The sequence below is a fragment of the Lemur catta genome, chromosome 12, assembly GCF_020740605.2.
Source record: "Lemur catta isolate mLemCat1 chromosome 12, mLemCat1.pri, whole genome shotgun sequence".
NCBI lineage: Eukaryota > Metazoa > Chordata > Mammalia > Primates > Lemuridae > Lemur > Lemur catta.
In genome coordinates, this window is record NC_059139.1 from 83,391,844 (window position 1) to 83,411,361 (window position 19,518).

Below are 19,518 nucleotides of genomic sequence, written 5' to 3' on the forward strand. Positions count from 1 at the left end.
AGCTTGCTTTATTTAGTCATTTGACTTGTAACTTTCTGAAATATAACTACATTTTAATCTAGTTTCAGAAAGTTTTTGTTACAAACCATTTTCTAAAAGCATGAACAAATAGTTTTATGGTGAAAAATGTAGTAGTAAAGTTTCTGGTACTGTTTTCAATCTTTAAGATGCTCCTACACCAGTGATTAGAATTATCTTATGTAATTTTATTAAATTGTTTGCTATTGAAATTTTCATTTGTTTTGAAATACAATGTAATACTGGTTTTTGTTCTATCCCAAATACAGATTCTTTCTTCTTTCTTTGGCAGGAAGGCACTTTGCTATGCCTAGCCCCCACCAGGTAGTGGTATTCTCCATGGAATGTGTGGGCTTTTCCAAAGCTCTTTCAGCCTTCAGTTCTCATAGCCCTCCCAGTCTTGCAGGCAAGATATTAGCTTTAGAAATAGGCTTTTACCATTCAGCTTGCTTTGTGTTGTTTTGGAGGGGTTGGGGTAAAGTGGGCTAGTTTTATTTTGTTTGGGATTTATAGAAAATTGAGAAGTTTCCTTTAATCAAGCCATATTTTTGATTTAAAACAATGATTAGCATTTTAGACAGCCATCTCTGCTATTTTATGCTGCTTTAAATTCTTTTGTTTTTGATATTTTCTATCCCTTAGACTTTAACACTTTTAATTGTGTAAAAATAAAGCAGTGTCAGTGCTAATCATAGGAAATCCGACTATGGCTTGAAATGACTGGAAAAACATTTCAAATGAGGCTGCTTTATGATTTGCATATTATGATTCTGGCCATTAGGATTTTTGGATTTCTAAGTGTTCATAATACCACAAATAGTAAATATTTTAAACAATTATATCTTCTTTTCAAAACTTTCTAATATTAAAACTGTATATACTATATTTATGTAAAGCAAACTTGAATCTTCATGATGCCTTTTCCCTTTCTGTTTTTGTGATTTATTAGCCTACATGTGATAATCTTGGTTTTCTAGTTTTGGAGGTTATGAGATGTAGATTTAATTATTAATATATAGGCTGGGTGCGGTGGCTCATGCCTGTAATCCTAGCACTCTGGGTGGCTGGAGTGGGAGGATTCCTTGAGGTCAAGAGTTCAAGACCAGCCTGAGCAAGAGCAAGAGCAAGACCCTGTCTCTACTAAAAATAGAAAAACTTAGCCAGGCCTGGTGGCAATCACCTGTAGTCCCAGCTACTCAGGAGCCTAAGGCAGAAGGATCTCTTGAGCCCAGGAGTTTGAGGTTGCTGTGAGCTAGGCTGACTCCACGGCACTTTAGCCCGGGTGACAGAGCAAGACTCTGTCTCAAAAAAAAAAAAAAAAGAATTAAAAAAAATTAAAATAATAATGAATATATAGTACCTGAACACTTGTTTCATTCTATACTGATAACGAATTTTAAAAAAGTAAATATTTTCTAGAAAACAATCCCTATGCATACATTTAAGAGAGAAGCCCAGCAAGATTATCTTTATGAATTTTAATTCTCTTCCTCCCTACCATCTATACTCTATATTCAGCATATACGTGTACACATGTGTGTATGTGGGTCTGGATATACATGTGTTGGGAGGTCAGGCAATTGGTGGGGAATGTGGAAGGGTAAGAAATCTTGAATTTGGCTTCATTATTTAGGAGAAAATTGTTTCCAAAATCTGTACCATGATAAATGAATATTCTTTGAATGAGCCTATATTAAAAGAAAGATGGAAAAGTGGTTATCTTGTTAAAATATTTTAAAATCGTCAGTAGCAATATTGGCATGCATTATGCTTCCCAAAAGCACTTTCCACTAAGCTATGGCCCTGTATGTTTGTACAACAAAATATCATGATGGCCCAGCTTCTACTTTCTCTCCTTCATTGAAATTGTTTCCTAAATTGCCTAGAACTCTCTTGCTTCCTAATCCAGGGCCCTTCTCCTCTCTTACCAAAAAGAAACAGGCGAGGGTTCAGTGCTTTGTGTTTACTAATAATAATAAGGCAAATTCAGTTTATAATTTTGAGCAAAATTCAACCAAGTTTTTCTGTAAAGGGCCAAATATATAATTTAGATTTTGCAGACCCTTTGGTGTCTCACAACTGTTCAGTTCTGCCCTTGTAGCCCAAAAGCAGCCAAAGACAATTTGCAAACAAAAGAGTATAGTTGTGTTCCAATAAAACATTATTTATAAAAATAGGTCGTAATTTGCCAGCCCTTGCTTTAACGGTAGAGGCAGTTTGTCATTGATCTATTTGGAATAGAATATTTGCCCTCTCTGTTAAAGGAATTTCATGTTTTAAGAACAGCTATTAATAAAATTAGTGTTTTGAGGCCTGGAGTTCACATTGGGTCTCTTATAAGTGTTTGACTTAACCATAAAATAGCACTTGTGAAATAGGACAAGTGGCATTAGAAGGTTAATTTATAATCTTCCCTGCCATGGCCCCTAACTTGCTTGAACAAGGCCAGGGCCTAATGCACTTTTGGCTGCTGTAAACTACTGAAAATGTACAAGGCTAACATGGATTCTTCTGAAACTTCATACCATCCTGCCTGGTATTCATCTGCCTACCACACTTTGCTCACTAATCACTATTTTATCTTTCTGGCCCCTGCCTTTTGTCTTAAATTAACTTATTTCCTTCTACTTTTTGCCTTTATCAACTTCAGATATCAAATGCAAATTTACTATATTTGTCAAATTTACTTTTGTTTGTTAAAATATTAAATATTATAATTTTCATAGCATCCCTTTTCTGGTTTTTAGAGAGTTATTTCCTATGCTTTAGTATTTTTTTGTATGGATTAAAAAAATAAAAGGCTAACTTCATATGAAATTTGCCTTGGACTGTATACTTCAGATATCTGAATTCAATTAAAGAAAAATTTTCAAACTCTAAGGGAAGATTCATAGCTATATTTAGTTTAGTTATTAAATAGGTAAATTAATTTTGGCCCTTTTTAAATATGTTCTAAGAAAAAATTATCTTGTAAGACTCTGATCTTATTACTGCAACATGTTAAAAAGGGGTAAATTCTTGCCAAGGAAGGTCCATATGTCTGTTAAAAAAAAACAAAAAATGCATTCTTATTAACCAGCCATCGTGCCTCAGTTCCAACCATTTCTGCTTAAAAGAACCTTTCTCAAAGTCCAGCCTGATCCTTGTTAAATCACTCAGATTTAGTTTTTGTCTGTAAGCAAAAATTCCATTGTGTAAATTATTTTTAAGTACCATCATAAACTGTATCCCACCACTTATTTATTCACTCCCAAATAAAAAACAAAGTGACCAAAAATTATGTGCATCTGTATGTTTAACCTCTTGTATTGGGACATACTAGCCAAATAATATACAACACTTAAAATATGTTGTTCACTTAGTGGTAGGGCTGGATGTATTCACATCCAGGTTATATGGTGCTTATCTGTGTTTGAGAACCCAGAAACTGTTCCTAATACAATCACAGAAATAACTGAAGGAGTACTTACAGAAAACATGATGTGATTTGTCAGTTTGCTAACCAGGAAAAAGGAGTATATTCACTGAATAATGAAGCTAAAGCCCTGCTGGTTCCAAAGTTGATCTAGTTTGAAAAGGGACAGGTAGAAAAAGAGAGAGAGAAAAGGGAAAGAAGTGAAGAGAGTAGATAGTGAAGGCAGTAGTAGTAATTAGAAGCAGCAGTCTTATGAAGTGGATCCACTGAAAACTAGAGAGAGAAAATCTGAGAACAGAAAATCAGCCAAGAAAAGGGACTAGCAATGGTGGCTTTCAGTGTAAGTAAAGTTCTGAAATCTCAGGCATTATTATGTTGTTCTGAAAGCATACCAACTGAAGCAGCACAGCAGCCTGATAAATTTTAGGTTGTAGGTAAGCAGCCCTGTGTGCTTGGATTACAGTTAAACATAACCGTGATGTCCCAAGAGTCTAAATGTACTAAATAATATTCAGTATACATTGCTGACCAAGGGACTAGAATAATGTGCTTTAGAAAAGTTGATCTGAATTAGTCAAAATTAACACGTTTTAAAATTTTTAAATTTGGCCAATGAAAACCGACAAATCTAGACTATTTCATTTTCCTGACAATTAATGTCTAAATATTGTATATTGAAGATGAAATACAAGTTTAGAACCCCCAAACACCTATTTTCTAAAAAAGTGTTTTCATAAGCTTAGTACTGTGAGAGTAATTTGAAAATTGTCACTTGTTTTCCTTGTTCTGGTGTAAATTTTAATTTTCTTTGCAATAATGGTCTCATGAACCATTGTGAAATAAATTAAATTTCTCTCTACATGTCTGTTATATACTTAATGTACTAATTATTTTAGTGACATAATATTTAAATATAACTTAGGTTTATCATTTAAGAAAATGATAGATGATTTTTATTAGACTCTAGCTTGGCAGTTCAGAATTCTTAACAAAAATGTTAAAGTACATAAATTAGTAATTTAATGTTTAATTAAATTTAATTTTCTTTATGAATTCCACATCATATATTTATTAATAAAGAATCTGATTTTTCTAATTAACTAAAACTGTAGTGCAGGTATATGTTCATGGAGTTCTGAATTATTTTGTTATTATGGATAATTTTTAAAGTAGAGAATGAGCTAAGCAATAGCAATTTAAAAAAAATTACTTTTTCTGCTAACAGTTAGAAATCCATACTTTTGCTTTTCATTGCATATTGTAAAGGAAACCAATTTTTTTCTTAAGAATTTTTATTATATTTAGCAATAATATTTGTAATTATAAGAATTGTGAATTTTCTGTCTTAATAAATTTACAGTTAATGATTTTTTATGTCTCCAAATTGAGGAATGAAATATAAAATGAATGTTTTATTTGTGGTAAGCATGTCATGTGTTTTTTTTCTATGAGGCTGCTGTACTTAGTATTTGGTGATTATTACATGTCATTGTTGTCATTCCTTTAGCAAAATAGCACATTTTTTTTGACCAGAAAAGGTAAGACTTGAGCATTTAAGATATAAAACTATTAATGGAGAAAACTCTGTAAAATATTTTAAAGAGATTTATTCTGTGCCAAATATGAGTGACCTCAACCCAGGGAGACACAATCTCGAGTTCCTGAGAAAGTGCACTGGAGGTGGTTGGGTTACATTTTGGTTTTGTACATTTCAGGGAGACAGAAATTGCAGGTAAAATCATAACTCAGTACATGGAAGGTATACATTGGTTTAGCCTGAAAATGCAGAACATCTTGAAGTGGGGTCTTACAAGTCATAGGTGGGTTTAGGGATTCTTTAGGTGGCAGTTGATTGAGAGTGTTAAGCTTTATCCAAAAATTTGGACCCAGTAGGAAGGAATGCTTAAGTCAGGAGAGTTTGTTATCTGTCATGCCATACCATGTCAGCAAAAAAAAGCACTGTTTGACTACATTGTAAAGCAAGAAATAGATTTTAAGTCTCTTTGCTTTTAAACTGATAGCACTTTTATCTTCTCCACATCTGTTTCTTTCAACATAAAATATTTTAAACCATCAGTTAAATAATCTACCTTTTCCTGTCCCCCTAAATTTTGGGGTAAATTTGAAGGTCCAGGATAATATGCCTCCTGAAGCTTCATGTACTCTCTGGGACACTCAGGAGTAGCCCCATGCGTAGGGGTGCCTTAGATTAAGAAGTAGAGAATGAGATAGTTCTGCTGGTTACTTTAAATTCAGTTTTTAAAGAAATTGCATTTAAGTCTATGTTCAGAATGTTGATTTTATTGTGTCTGATTTAAAATAAGCTGAAAAAAATAAAATGTTAAAGACTTCCTCTTTGTACTGTTTAGTTTTAATCACTGGATGTATGTGGTAACAAATCCAGTAGTCCAGAAGAATTTTTTAAAAAGCAACATTGTCTTCCTCATTCTTCTTCCGTTCTCATTTTTTAGATGTAGCCTTTTAACCATTTCTCTGTTTGTGTTTTGAATTCTTTTGGGAGTTACTTTTACAACTCTAAGATCATCGCAGTGCAGCATGTGCTGAGGGTGAGGAAAGTATTCTTAAGGGAAGAAAGGCATATTTATATAGTCTACTATCTTTACATGGAAGCCTCCTTTTAGAAAGTACTTTCTATGAAACAAAGCAACTAAGAAACTTGTTTTTAAAATTTATATCAGGACATGATTCTTATCTGACTTTTTCCCCTGTGCATGCCTTAGTTTTTCCTTAGCCACTTTCTAGCCTCTCCACACCCCTTAAAATTCATAAGCTCTACATCCAAGTTCCTTTTCATTTCTCCTTAATACTGATATTTTTTCTTCTATTACTAGTAAAGTAGCTGTTTTTCTCCTTAATAATAGAACAGCAGAGTCCATTTTCACCGAAGTTTTGGCAGAAGTTCTTGATACTTGATTATTAGCATTTTCAGAAACAACCCAGCAACTGTATAGTCTGTATTGGTGCCCCTGAGCTTCATAACGAATCTAACCCAACAGGATTTAAGCATAACATTGCCTTAAATCTTCCTGCAGTTGGAGGGAAAAGAAAAGGCAGCAACTATAGACAAATCACAGGTCATTTGTTTGCTGAGAGGTATCGCTGAGGTCCTCTTAGGTTTAGTATCTGAAGTAACACACCACTTAGTACTGTAAACCTGATTGCCAATTGCTTTTCCTTTGGTCCTTCTTCATCAAGTGTTTTGATAAGTACTTTTATACTTGCTGGCATTGAGTCTAAATTTTAAACATTTCTTCCCAGTGTGGTCAGTTTCTTATTTTCATGTCATGTGTCTGGATTCACAGACTATACTTTCAAATGTTTTTTCTCTTTAAAAACTCTCCTATGTTTTAATTTTAAAATTATTTTTTATGACACAGCAATCTTGGCAAAATCAATTAGTTAAGCATTGTTTGTAAGTTTTATTTTTCCAGAGATTCTCTATACTTCTTTGTTTACGTGCCTTCTAATAACATAAAAACAAAAAAAGCAGCCAGGCACTGTGAAATGTGCCTGTAGTGCCAGCTACTGGGGAGGCTGAGTGGGAGAATCACTTGAGCCCAGAAATTTGAGGGCAGCCAGGGCAATATAGCGAGATCCCATCTCTTTAAAAAACAAAAAAAAGCAAAACAGTAATGTTAAAGTTAAATGATAAATTTATCTTAAAACTTTGAATTAATTTTTTGAAAGGCTATAAAAAACACTATTCTAAAATTTTCACTTAACAAGTTGATAAAACCACAGTTTAAGTTTTAGAGTTTGTGTTAGTGTATATAACAGATATGTTGGAAGCTTGATTGTTGATTATCAAATGTTAATAAGAACAAAGAAAAAAATTTACACATTTAATGAAAGATTAAATAATAATCATACCACTTTTTAGTACTCTCTTAGAATACTAATATTTTATTCATCTTTCCTTTTTTCTGAAATAACCAAATTACTACATTAAACTCAGCTTACTGTAGCCTGATAGAATGCATGTGCATGCTGTGTCTGGAAGCTGAGTAGCTTAAAACAGTAAAATAAAATTGTATTACAGCACAACTATTTGCATTCCTTTGAAAGGTAAGTAAAATCTCATTGTAATCATTGAAGGGGAGAATATTGATGTGCCTTAATGTGGAATTATTTGCCTATTAGATTATGCCTGTGTCTGCAAGATCCTTGATTCTCTGCTGGTGATTTGCATCTTGTGACTTAGTGTTGGTTAAAGATTTGTATAACTTTTTTAATGCTAATGTCTGTAATATCCTAAGGTAAAATACTAAGAGAATACTGACTATTTAACTGTAGAGTGTTTAGAAAGTAAAATAATAATGATTGCATTTTTTCTTTTTTTGTAATTCCATTGACTAGAATATTCCACCTCTGAGCCATTTCTAAAAGTTTGAAACAGTTTGAGTAGTTATGGTTCTTGAATTTTAAAAAATGTTTTCTAATGAAAAATGTGGTTTTATATGTAAATGTAAAGCCACTGATTACTGAAGGATCTGATCTCAGAAGTCAGCTGTTGCTTTTAATTAACATTGGCATCTCATTATATTCTTTAAAAAACAAAGTAGAAGGATGTAGAAAATTTTTCGTCATGTGCTTATCCAAACTGCAGACCAATTTACAGGCAGATATAACATCCTTTTGTCCTACATATACGGTAGATAAGTCACATTCAGAGAGTGATAGACAAGTTGAGGAAAAAATAGAGGTTACTATACAAAATGATTTTTGTCTCACGTCCCTTTTCTTGCCCTAATCTTATTTTTGTGTGTATACTTGTAGTTAACCTTAGATCTTATATAAAGACAGGTGAAATAAGTACAATGAAAATAGTACTTTAATAATACTTTATTTTCTTCTTGTTAGTTTCTTCACTAGTTGAAGAAGGAGAAAAACAGAACAAACGTTTTAGGCCATCAAAAATGTCTTGCAGAGAATCTGCCCCATTGACCTCTTCCTCACAATCAGTAAGCCAGGAGTCACTGGCAGTTAAAGAGAAGTTCGTTCCACCTGAGCTCAGTATCTGGGACTATTTCATAGCCAAGGTAATAAAAGTGCTATTCAGATCAGTATTTACATAGTCAAATGGAAATGAAGGTGTTTAAAATACATGTAATTATTGGTGCTTCCAAATGTTTTTCGACTCTGGTTTAGAAAATTTTCATTAGTATCAGGCTACATTCCAAAAATCTATACCCTGGAATATTTCAACCATATTTCTCATCAATCTTTAAGGCAGTTTTTTGATAAATTATGACTTTTGCATTTTAAACAAAACAGAGTTCTTAAATAAAAAGAGAACTTGGTTAACACCTTCATGTTAATATACTTGATAATGGTTAAGGAATCAAAGTGCCCTGGTCGTCTATCTCCATACACACTCTTTTCTTTTACTACAGACAGTCCTTCATTTTTCTGATAATGCATGAATTCCAAGTACTAGTGTTTAAGTAAATAATATTCCCTCCAAAACGTCGTTCAGATTTAAGTTACTATAGTATATTAAATGTGCGTAATTGCATAAAGAACAAACTTCCTTGCTAGTTCTTTATTACAGAAATCACTACATAGGTAAGATATACCTCATGAACAGTGACCAGTCATGTCGGTTCAAAGTTTGTCAGTGATTGATCATTTAGCACCTGTCATTCAATTCACACAGAGAAAAATATGCAATTGTTTTGCTTCCTTGATTCCCATGATAAACTCATGATATTTTACAAAATTGGATAATCAAAAAAGAGAATTGGCCAACTCAGATGAAAGTGCAACAAAAAAATGAAAAGTGATAATACTAAGAGTGAAATTCAAAGTGAACATACAGTTATAGAAAAAATTGCTAACTGTGGGAATGTTGACACTGCTACCATTTAAAAGACTCATGTAGCCAGAGGAATTTAGTAAAGGTGAATTTTTTGAACATAAATGTAGAAAGAAGTTATAAGGAAGGATGAAGATGTTCCAGAGATAGTGACCTTGGCCAAAAAAAAAAAATTACATTAAAAAGGACTCATAACATTGAAAGTGCAAAGAATAAAATACTGGAAGTTGATACAAACCGAAAAAGAAATATGACTATTTGTTAAGGCATAGAAAGGATGTTTGCTTCATATCCCAAGTTACAGAGTTAGAAGAAGGCAATCACTATTCAAACTACTCTTGATAAATTTTTTACAAAGAAATAAAACATTTTAATTCTCAATATTTCTAATATTTTAATTATAATATATGAAATATTAGTTTTACTATTTTTAAAAACTTCCCTATACATTTATATTGTAGCTGACAGTAAGAGAGGTTTTAGTGTTTTGACAAATTTTTTAAAGGTCACAGAATACTTGTAATTTTTACCATTGATTATTAATATTGCTTGTATAGTTTCTGTTTGGTCTTTTTTACAGTCATGCATTACAGTGCAAAGAAAGGACTGCCTGTATGTAGTCTGCTTTTCATGTCCTCAGCAAAATCCCTCACATTCTCAACTTCTGGATCTTCTCTTTACTTTCTTGCATTAATTAACATCTGACTATTTTCTGGTGACACCAAATCTCCCAGGCTTGTTAAGCTGTGGCTTTATTTCTTTCATATCTTACATCCTGCAGGGTATTGAAGGGAGTTTGTATCTCCTTGTTCCTCATTGCCTTTTGCAGAGTCATTTATTCATTCAACACATACTTATTAAGTACTTCATTTATCTGGGAATATTTTTATTTCACTCTAATTTTTTGAAAAATAGTTTGCTGCATATAGGGTTGTTGGTTAGCAAGGCTTTCTTTAGCTTCTTGTTCCTAGATATCCTTATTAAATTTCTGGGGTCTGCTCTTACCCCAGTCTGTATCACAACCCCAAGGAAGTTCAAATATTAGTCTTCCTGAGTTGTTTACTACTGATTTCTCTGCTGTTTTTGATAATATCCATGGGCATGGGATTTTAAATACAGTCCCTTCTGGCAGTACATTGGAACTATTAGTTCTTACAGCCTATCCTGCTGGCCCTTGTAGAACTTCCATACCACAAAGTTTGGGGTGGGCTGGGAACAGCCTCTGACTAAAGTTCTCACTGTTTTACCGAGATTCGGTAGATTTTCTTAAGTAAATGCTTCTCTACGTGTTGTATGCATTTGGTCAATTTCCACTGGTTGTTTTTGACAGCTTCTCTAGTTTTATTGTTGCTTTTTAAAGAGAGGATTTACCAAGCTCTTTATTCAGCTTTTCCAGAAGTTTCACCCTCCCTGCTGTGATTCTCTATTGGATTCCCCTATATCAGAGATTTTACAACTTTTTTTCAAACTTCCCACGTCTTCCATCCTATCCTCACTCTTACCTGATGACTTCACCTTATATATCACTGAGAAAAATAAAACCAGACAAAATTCTTTCATCATCTCATCATAAGTTACAACCCAACCTACATTTGCTCCCATCTTATTCTTCCATCCTGATAAAATGGAAGAAGAGTGCTTCTTAACAAAGACCATTTCCTCCCAGTTCTATTCTGACTCTCATCCTCACTTTTCTTCTCTACTCTCTCATGTGTCTTCAGTTCTCTTCCTCTGTAGTGGCTCCTTCTCATCAGGAAAGAAATGTGTCCCACCACTCAACTTTTCAAAACTGTATACACGTTTTCTTTCTATCACCTTATTTCCCTTTCATACTTACTTGTATAACTTCTGACCCAATTACCCCACTGAAACTGCTCTTGTTGAGATTCAAGTAAGTAATATCCATGTCAAATATAACTGACACGTTTTTTATCATCTTGTCTAACTTTTTTGCATTATTCAATACACTTAACCTCCTCCTTACTTGAAATGTTTTTCTCTCCTGTTCTCTTGATGCCAATCTCTTATAGTTTCTTTTTTGTTGTTGTTGAAACAGAGTCTTGCTCTGTCACCTGGGCTAAAGTGCTGTGACGTCAGCCTACCTCACCACAACCTCAAACTCCTAGGCTCAAACGAGCCTCCTGCCTCAGCCTTGCGAGTAGCTGGGACTGCAGGCATGAGCCACCACACCTGGTTAATTTTTCTATTTTTAGTAGAGACGGAGTCTCATTCTTGCTCAGGCTGGTCTCAAACTCCTGAGATCAAGTGATCCTCCCGCCTTGGCCTCCCAGAGTGGTAGGATTACAGGCATGAGCCAATGCTCTCAGCTGCAGTTTTCTTTTTTTCCTAAGCTTATTGTTTATTCCTTCATAGTCTTCTTTTTTCATCCTTCTTCTACTTGACCCATGAATCTTGGTTGTCTCCAAGATTTGGGGATTTGATACTTACTTTCTCCAACACCTCCCCTCTTAAACCCATAGTCCTTCTAATTTTAGTAAATGGCATCTTCATCTTTAGAGTTGCTCAAGCCAGAAACCCAGGAATTGTTCTTTTTTCCTCACTTGACTTTGCTCTCCAAATCTGTCAGCAAATCTGTCAGTGCTTTCTCTAAAATATATCTTAAGTCTGTTATTTCTCTCCAGTTTTGACACGTAACACCTATATCGGACCGCCAACTCTTGCTTTAGTTACTGATGTCCCCATTTCTGCTCTTGCTATTTGACTTTTCTCTCATAAGAGAGTGGTCATAGCAATATTCTTAGCATATAAATCTCAGTACTTGTCCTCTACCTAAACCTTGTTAGTGACATTCCATTACACTTCTTTATCGTAGCCTATAAAACCCCATCTGAGCTGTCATCTGCTATTCTCTTCAACCTTTCAACACTTAACCTCTTGCTTAGCAGACTTCTTTTTTTCCACACCCAACTCTTTCCCATTTTAGAGCCTTTCTGCATGCTATTTCCACTGCCTAAGATGCTTTTCTTCCTTCTTGTTATATAGCTTCTTCCTTCTGTCCTTTAGGTCTCACTTAAATACCACTTTTCAAAGAGGCCTTCTGTGATCTCAGTTCTCCTTATTCTCTATCTCAACTTTTTTTTTCTTTATAGCACATAATACAATTTGCATTTAATTTTCTGTTATTTGCCTTTCTTTTCTGCTAAAATGTACACTCTATAAGGGCAGTAACTGTATCCACCTTAATTCTTACATCAAACACACTTTTTTGGCACATAGTGGATACTTAAATTTTTTGTGGGCTGGATGAATAAATAAGAGAATTGTGTAAAGTGATGTCAAAGGCACAGAATGGCAATAGTTACTTATAAAGAAGTCCCTGCAAATGGTATGAATTGTTACTACCAGACTATATGAGTATATTAAATCAGGTATTTGGATGATAAATTGCATAATTATTTTATTTTAGCCTTTTCTACCCCCTTCCCAAACTCGAGCAGAATATGATTCAGAGGAGAGTATGGAAAGTGATGATGATGATGATGATGATGATGATGATGATGATGTTTTAGCATCAGATTTCCATCTCCAGGAGCATTCTAATTCAAATTCATATAGGTATGGAATATTTCACTTTAAGCTTTTTTTTTTTTTTTTTTTTAGCTCTCCTTAAGGGTCGTAGATTTAAGCTTCTTTTAAAAAATCATCATGGTTTCTATAAATAATGTTTTTGGAAATTTATAGCTTGGTGAATTATATTAATATTATAACTCCGATTACTTGGTTAAAATTGTTAAGCTTATTTCCTTAACAATAATTTCTCAGTTAACTTTTGATTATCCATGAGTAGACCATCTATGATTTGTATCATATCTCACAAATCCTGTTCCAGATTATGCCTTGCTTTTTGGACCTTAAGATAAACAAGTTCCACTGTTTTAGCCTAGAAAATCTATAGTACAGAAGAACACTAGTACTATAAGTTATCAATAAGTACTATCACAAATGTTCACAATGTTCACCTCCAGCTCCAATCCTGTGTTACTCTTACATTCATGAGTGATGGAATATTATCTTGTCTCTATTGATATGTTTATCTCTAAAAGGTGCATATTTTTATTAAAACATGGTATGTTCATGGTGTAACAAAAAATATGAATTTTCCCGAAGAAGTATATTGGGGACAGTGAAGTCATTCTTTATTGAAAATTATTATGAGATTTTTACTTACTGGTATATTGGTTTTATTACCCCTTTGAATGAATTTTACTTTTGGAATATATAAAACTTTCACATGGCTTAAAAGTCAAATTGTATAACTCAACAACAAAAAATAATTTAAAAATGAACAAAAGACTTAGACATTACAGCCCACAATGAAATACCATCTCATACCCATTATGATGGCTACTGTAAAAAAAAAAAAAAAAACAGAGTTGGCAAGGATGGGAAGAAATTGGAACCTTTGTGCCCTGCTGGTGGGAATGTAAAATAGTGCAGCTACTGTGGGGAAACAGTATAGTAGTGTCTTAAAAAATTTAAAATAAAATTACCAAATGATCCAGCAATTCCACTCCTGGGTATATACCCAAAAGAATTGAAAGCAGGGATTTGAACAGATATTTGTATACCTATGTTTATAGCAGCATTATTTGCAGTAACCAATGGGAGAAAACAATCCAAGTGTCTGTCAATAGATGAATGAATAAACAAAATGTCCTATGTACATACAATAGAATATTATTCAGCCTTAAATAGGAAGGGAATTCTGACACATGCTACAACATGAACCAACCTTGCAGACATTATGCTGAGTGAAGTCAGTCACAAAAAGGAAAATAGTGTGTGATTTCACTTATATGAAGTACCTAGAATACTCAAATCCATAGAGACTAAAAATAGAATAGTGGTTGCCAAGGGCGAGGGAAGGGGAAGAACGAGGAGTTACTGTTGAATGAGTGTAGAGTTACAGTTTTGCAAGATGAAAAGCATTCTGGGGATGGATGGTAGTGGTGGTTGCAGAACAGTGTGAATGTATTTAATGTTATTGATCTGTGTACTTAAAAATAGTTCAAATAAGCTGGGTGTGGTGGCTTATACCTGTAATCCTAACACTTTGGGAAGCTGAGGCAGGAGGATTGCTTGAACCCAGGAGTTGAGGTTGCCAGTGATCTGTGATGATGCCACTGCACTTTAGTCCTGGCAACAGAGCGAGACCCTGTCTCAAAAAAAAAAAAAAAAAGGTTAAAACAATGTGTTCCACTTGAAATGAATGAGAAGCTGAAATACCTTTGTTTAAAGTCAAACTGTATAAAAATGTGAAATTAACAGTCTCACTTATATTTCTATTTCCTCCACCCAATTCCTTCTCTACACCCTCTACCTTTTATTAGTTTCGCGTTTACCCTTCTGTTGCAAAAAGAAGCAAATGCATGTATATAATCTTATTTCCCCTCCTTTCTTGCACAGAGAGTCACATACCATATATAGTATTCTCCAACTTGCTTTTTATTTAAAACATACTGGAACTTCTTTACGGTTACCTTAATATTCCATAGTTCAAAACTAGTTATTCAAACAGTAATCTATCTCCTGGTGGACAATTTGGTTATTTCTACTCTTGTGCTATATAATGCTGACATGAGTAACTGCATGCATATATTCTTTTGTGGAGGAATATCTTCAGGGTAGATTCCTAATAGTGGAATTATTGGGTCAAAGTGTGGTGTACTCTTTTAAATCCATATATAAATCTTTAATAGATCCATTGTTACTTTATTTTTAGTTGGTCATTGATGCGATTGGCAATGGTGCAATTGGTGCTCAGCAATTTGAAGACTTTCTATCCCTTTGCAGGTCATGATCTTGCAGGTAATAAATATCTTAACAAACTGATGGATACCATTACTTTTGATTTACTATTCTGTATTTGTTTAAATAGTGGAGAAAAAAGTTTAATAACTTTCTATTGTAGAAGGTAGGCTTCTTATAACCAAACCAACTATCTGCAGAAGTGTCAGGAAGGCAACATCCGAGAAATCAGGAGCACTGAACCTGATGTGATTGACTACATTGAGACTCTATAGCTCTAGCCAAGTGTTGAGAGATTTAATAATGATAGACATATAGAAAACGAAGCCAATGCAAAAACTGGCAATTATTAACTCTAAAACGAGGAAAAGGTTGTACAAGAAAGAAAGGGGCATGATAGTATACCAAGTGGTTCAGCTATGAATTGTATTTTGATATATGTAATGAAAACATTAAAATACCAATTTAATCAAAAAATTTTGAGACTATATTAGAATGATGGAGGAAGTTGTTTATTCTCATATGCTATAGTAGTAAATCAGTAGATTATTACTAAAACCGCAAAATCAAGAACTCACTATGGAAACATGTTGTTTAGATATGGGGAGGTAAACAGCAGGAATAGCCAGAAGTTGAAAGTGGGATCACGACTCAAGAGTATGGAGGGGTAGAACTAGAAGTGCTGAGTTTCGTGCAAGTATTATTTAACTTTTTTTTTTTTTTTTTACTTTTTGTATTATTTTTAATTTCTAAATAAATCTTAGAGTTATGTGCCATGCAGAAATTGAGTTGATATAAAGGTTTAAAGCAGGCCGGGCTCAGTGGCTCACGCCTGTAATCCTAGCACTCTGGGAGGCCGAGGCAGGAGGATCGCTCGAGGTCAGGAGTTTGAGACCAGCCTGAGGAAGAGTGAGACCCCATCTCTACTAAAAATTGAAAGAAATTATATGGAGAACTAAAAATATATATAGAAAAGAAAAATTAGCTGGGCATGGTGGTGCATGCCTGTAGTCCCAGCTACTTGGGAGGCTGAGGCAGTAGGATTGCTTAAGCCCAGGAGTTTGAGGTTGCTGTGAGCTAGGGTGATGCCACGGCACTCACTCTAGCCCGGGCAACAAAGCGAGACTCCATCTCCAAAAAAAAAGGTTTAAAGCAATTAATTTTCCTCTCACACATATTTTCATGATCTTTAGTACATTTTTCATGTGAAATGAAGGTCAAAGCAGTAATGTTGAAATGCTTATACAGATTTATGACATCTCTTTTTTAATCCACTGAATTTCTGTGCCTACCTCTCCTTCCACATCTCCCCTGCCAATGTGTGTGTTAATAGCTTCACTCAGTCTTTCTTTTTGAATATAGCATTTTACTGCAGGATATAAATGTGGGTCAATTATATTTTCCCCTTTTAGAGCTTCCAGTTAGTTCACCTCTTTGTCATGCGGTTCTAAAAACTCTTCAGTGTTGGGAACAAGTTCTTCTCCGACGACTTGAAATCCTTGGTGGGCCACCTCAAAACTACATTGCAAGTCATACCTCTGAAGAGAGTTTGTCTGCAGGTCCTGCAATTCTCCGCCACAAAGCTTTACTGGAACCTACAAACACTCCTTTCAAGTAGGTTTTCCTATGGATACTGTTTTTAAGGTAGGAGTTTTAATAAATCAGAATGTTGTCAGGTAATATTCAGAGAAAAAATATTTAAAGCCTACGTTTAATTTGCTGTTCTAGACTCAAATCTGTGTCTTTGTGAAATGCCTATGGTAGTCTAGAGGTTAGCAAACTTTTCTTGCAAAAGTCCAGGTAGTAAATATTTTGGGCTTTTCAGACCATATGTCCTTGTCACAACTACTCAACCCTGCCATTATCTAGTAAAAGCAGCCACAGGCAATGTGTAAACAAATAGACATGGGTATGGTCCAATAAACTTAATTTTGAAAATGGAGGTAGACTGGATTTGGCCTATGAGCCATAGTTTATTGGTACCTGCTCTAGAGCAGAGCTATTCAAAGTTGCTGGTTAGTAATTGTTTTGCTGTCTAAGAGGAAAGAAAGTTTGAATCAAAAGGTAAATCAATGCAGTGCTTGCTTCATTTAGAAAGAAAGTCTTGCCATGAAAAATATTAACTGAACTAAACAGTGTCTTTAGTGGCTTAGTGTTATAAGTTTTTTTGTTGTTTTTTTCAGGGGGGTAAGGGGGAGTGAGCAAGGAGGAGGGAGAGATGGATCACCTAGTGTTATAGTTAATTTGCACTTTGGCAGAAGCTCTTACCTCACTGCTAAACAGTAACAGAGTTTGTGGACTGGTACGTGTCCACAGGCAATACTCTGAGTAGCTCCACATCTAGATCTCTTTTAGGAAGCATAACTGTTTTTGTTAGATCCTTTGGCCCTGGGTTAGGGATCAGCAAACTATGGTCAGCCCCTCGGGCTAAATCCAGCCCTCCTTGTGCTTTTGTAAATAATATCTTATTGGATCACAATAATATATATCATTTGCATATTACCTATGCCTGCTTTCCCACTATAGGTTGAATATCACTGATCCGAAAATCCAAAATCCAAAATTCTCCAAAATTTGAAACTTCTTGAGCGCCAACATGATGCCACAAGTTGAAAATTCCACACATAAGTACTTAGCACAAACTTTGTTTCATTCACAAAATTATTGAAAATATTTTATAAGATTACTTTCAGGTTATGTGTATAAATATTTTATAAGATTACTTTCAGGTTATGTGTATGTTTATAGATGAATTTTGTGTTTAGACTTGGGTCCCATCCCCAAGGTATCTGATTATGTATATTCAGATGTTCCAAAATCTGAAAAAACATGAAATTCAAAACACTTCTGGTCTCAAGCATTTTGGATGAGGGATACTTAACCTGTGCAATGGCAGAGTTGAGTAGTCATATGACAGAGACCATATGGTCCACAAAGCCTAAAATCTTTACTGTCTCATCCTTTAAGAAAAAACTTGCCTACTTTTGCCCTAGATCATATGGTCTGATTCTAGTTAATTTATTATAATAAATATGCATATAGTACCAAGGAATTGTGATCAAGTTAATAAGAAATCTCTAACATGTATAATTAAATTTACTGTGTCTCTGTAGATCCAAACACCATCTGGCACTGTCTGTGAAGAGGCTTTGGCAGTACTTGGTGAAGCAGGAAGAAATTCAGGAAACCTTTATTAGAAATATATTCACAAAGAAACGGTGTCTAAATGAGGTCTGTATAAGTAAAAATCTGTTTACTATTTTATTATTGAAGTCTTTTATCATGTAACCATTAAAAATAAGTTACGTTTTACAGATATTTTGAAAATATATTTTTATATCATAAACATACACAATTAATGCTTAGAAAAGTGATTCAAAAGGAGAGGAGCTGTATTTTCCTAAATTAATTTAATTTAAATTCAGAGTAATTAATTCACATGTGTTTGGTATTTTTTCCTCAAAAAGATGATTGTTTAATAGTCTGTATCTTCTTTCCTGTGTTTTGAGTTGTCATGATCACCAATTTAGGAGACAAGGTAGAAATTTCTTTTGATTTTCATGTGATAGTTTAAAAAAGATCTACCTTAGAAGTTTAATTGAAACTGGATTTGTGTACTGAAAACATTTTAAATACATATTTTTTTAATGAAATTTTGCAAACTCAATTTATAATTACACTGGAACTGGTTGGTTAGTTATACCTTGATAGTATCATAATGGGTTTTTTTTTTTCTTTTTCTTTTTCCTTTTCTTTTTTTTCTTTCTTTCTTTCTTTTTTTTTTTTGTCATTTAGTTAGTGCTACTAAAAGTACCAGTTTGATGATATGGGAAACTTGGATCTGAATGTAGATTAACATCTTGCTTCCTTCATGAGAAAATTTTGCTACTAAAAACTATCAGGTGAATTAAACAGTAGACATAGTGATGTAGTTGATTCTTTCTCTCTCTTGGACCAGTAACAAAGAAGGAATTCAAAACTGGCAGCTGGTCTGTGTACCACCTTTTGAGTAGCACTGAACTAGTCTGAAAGCAAGCTTTGCACAGTTTTTGAATTGGGAGGAAAAAACAGAAAATATTTCAGTTGGAATTAGAATGACTTCAAAATAGACAAGTAAGCAGAAAGCAAGATGATATCTAACCTTTCTGTCTTAAAGGAAAATTACATATATATTTCATTGTCTCTTAATTAAGCAGTAATTTATAAGTGAAACTGCATGTTATTATTTACTATTTACCTGATTTTGTAAATATATTCAAATTGACCAACCCAGGAAACAGAATGTATAATATTCTTGCTGATTTAGAAGAGTTTTGACGTGTGTACATTGGTATAACATCAAAATCTAGGCAAACATGAATATATTTCATTTGTTTATTTAACCTCATGTAAAATATGTCTTAAATATTTAGTATATGAGTTACCATTAAAACAGTTCAGGAAAGTGTTTGGATAAATAAAATTAACAATAGCTGTGCTA

The 19,518-nt window shown here is 33.9% G+C and overlaps 1 protein-coding gene across 2 annotated transcripts in view; it reads left to right on the forward strand.

Annotated features, from left to right (window-relative positions):
- DMXL1 (Dmx like 1) overlaps window positions 1-19,518 on the forward strand; it is a 153,085-nt gene that overhangs the window by 93,119 nt on the left and 40,448 nt on the right. For both annotated transcript variants that reach the window (XM_045566459.1, XM_045566460.1), the window contains exons 29-33: window positions 8,315-8,493; window positions 12,697-12,845; window positions 15,013-15,098; window positions 16,451-16,652; window positions 18,152-18,269. In XM_045566459.1, the coding sequence (XP_045422415.1) occupies window positions 8,315-8,493; window positions 12,697-12,845; window positions 15,013-15,098; window positions 16,451-16,652; window positions 18,152-18,269 (734 nt within the window). The remainder of the gene's footprint in view (window positions 1-8,314; window positions 8,494-12,696; window positions 12,846-15,012; window positions 15,099-16,450; window positions 16,653-18,151; window positions 18,270-19,518) is intronic.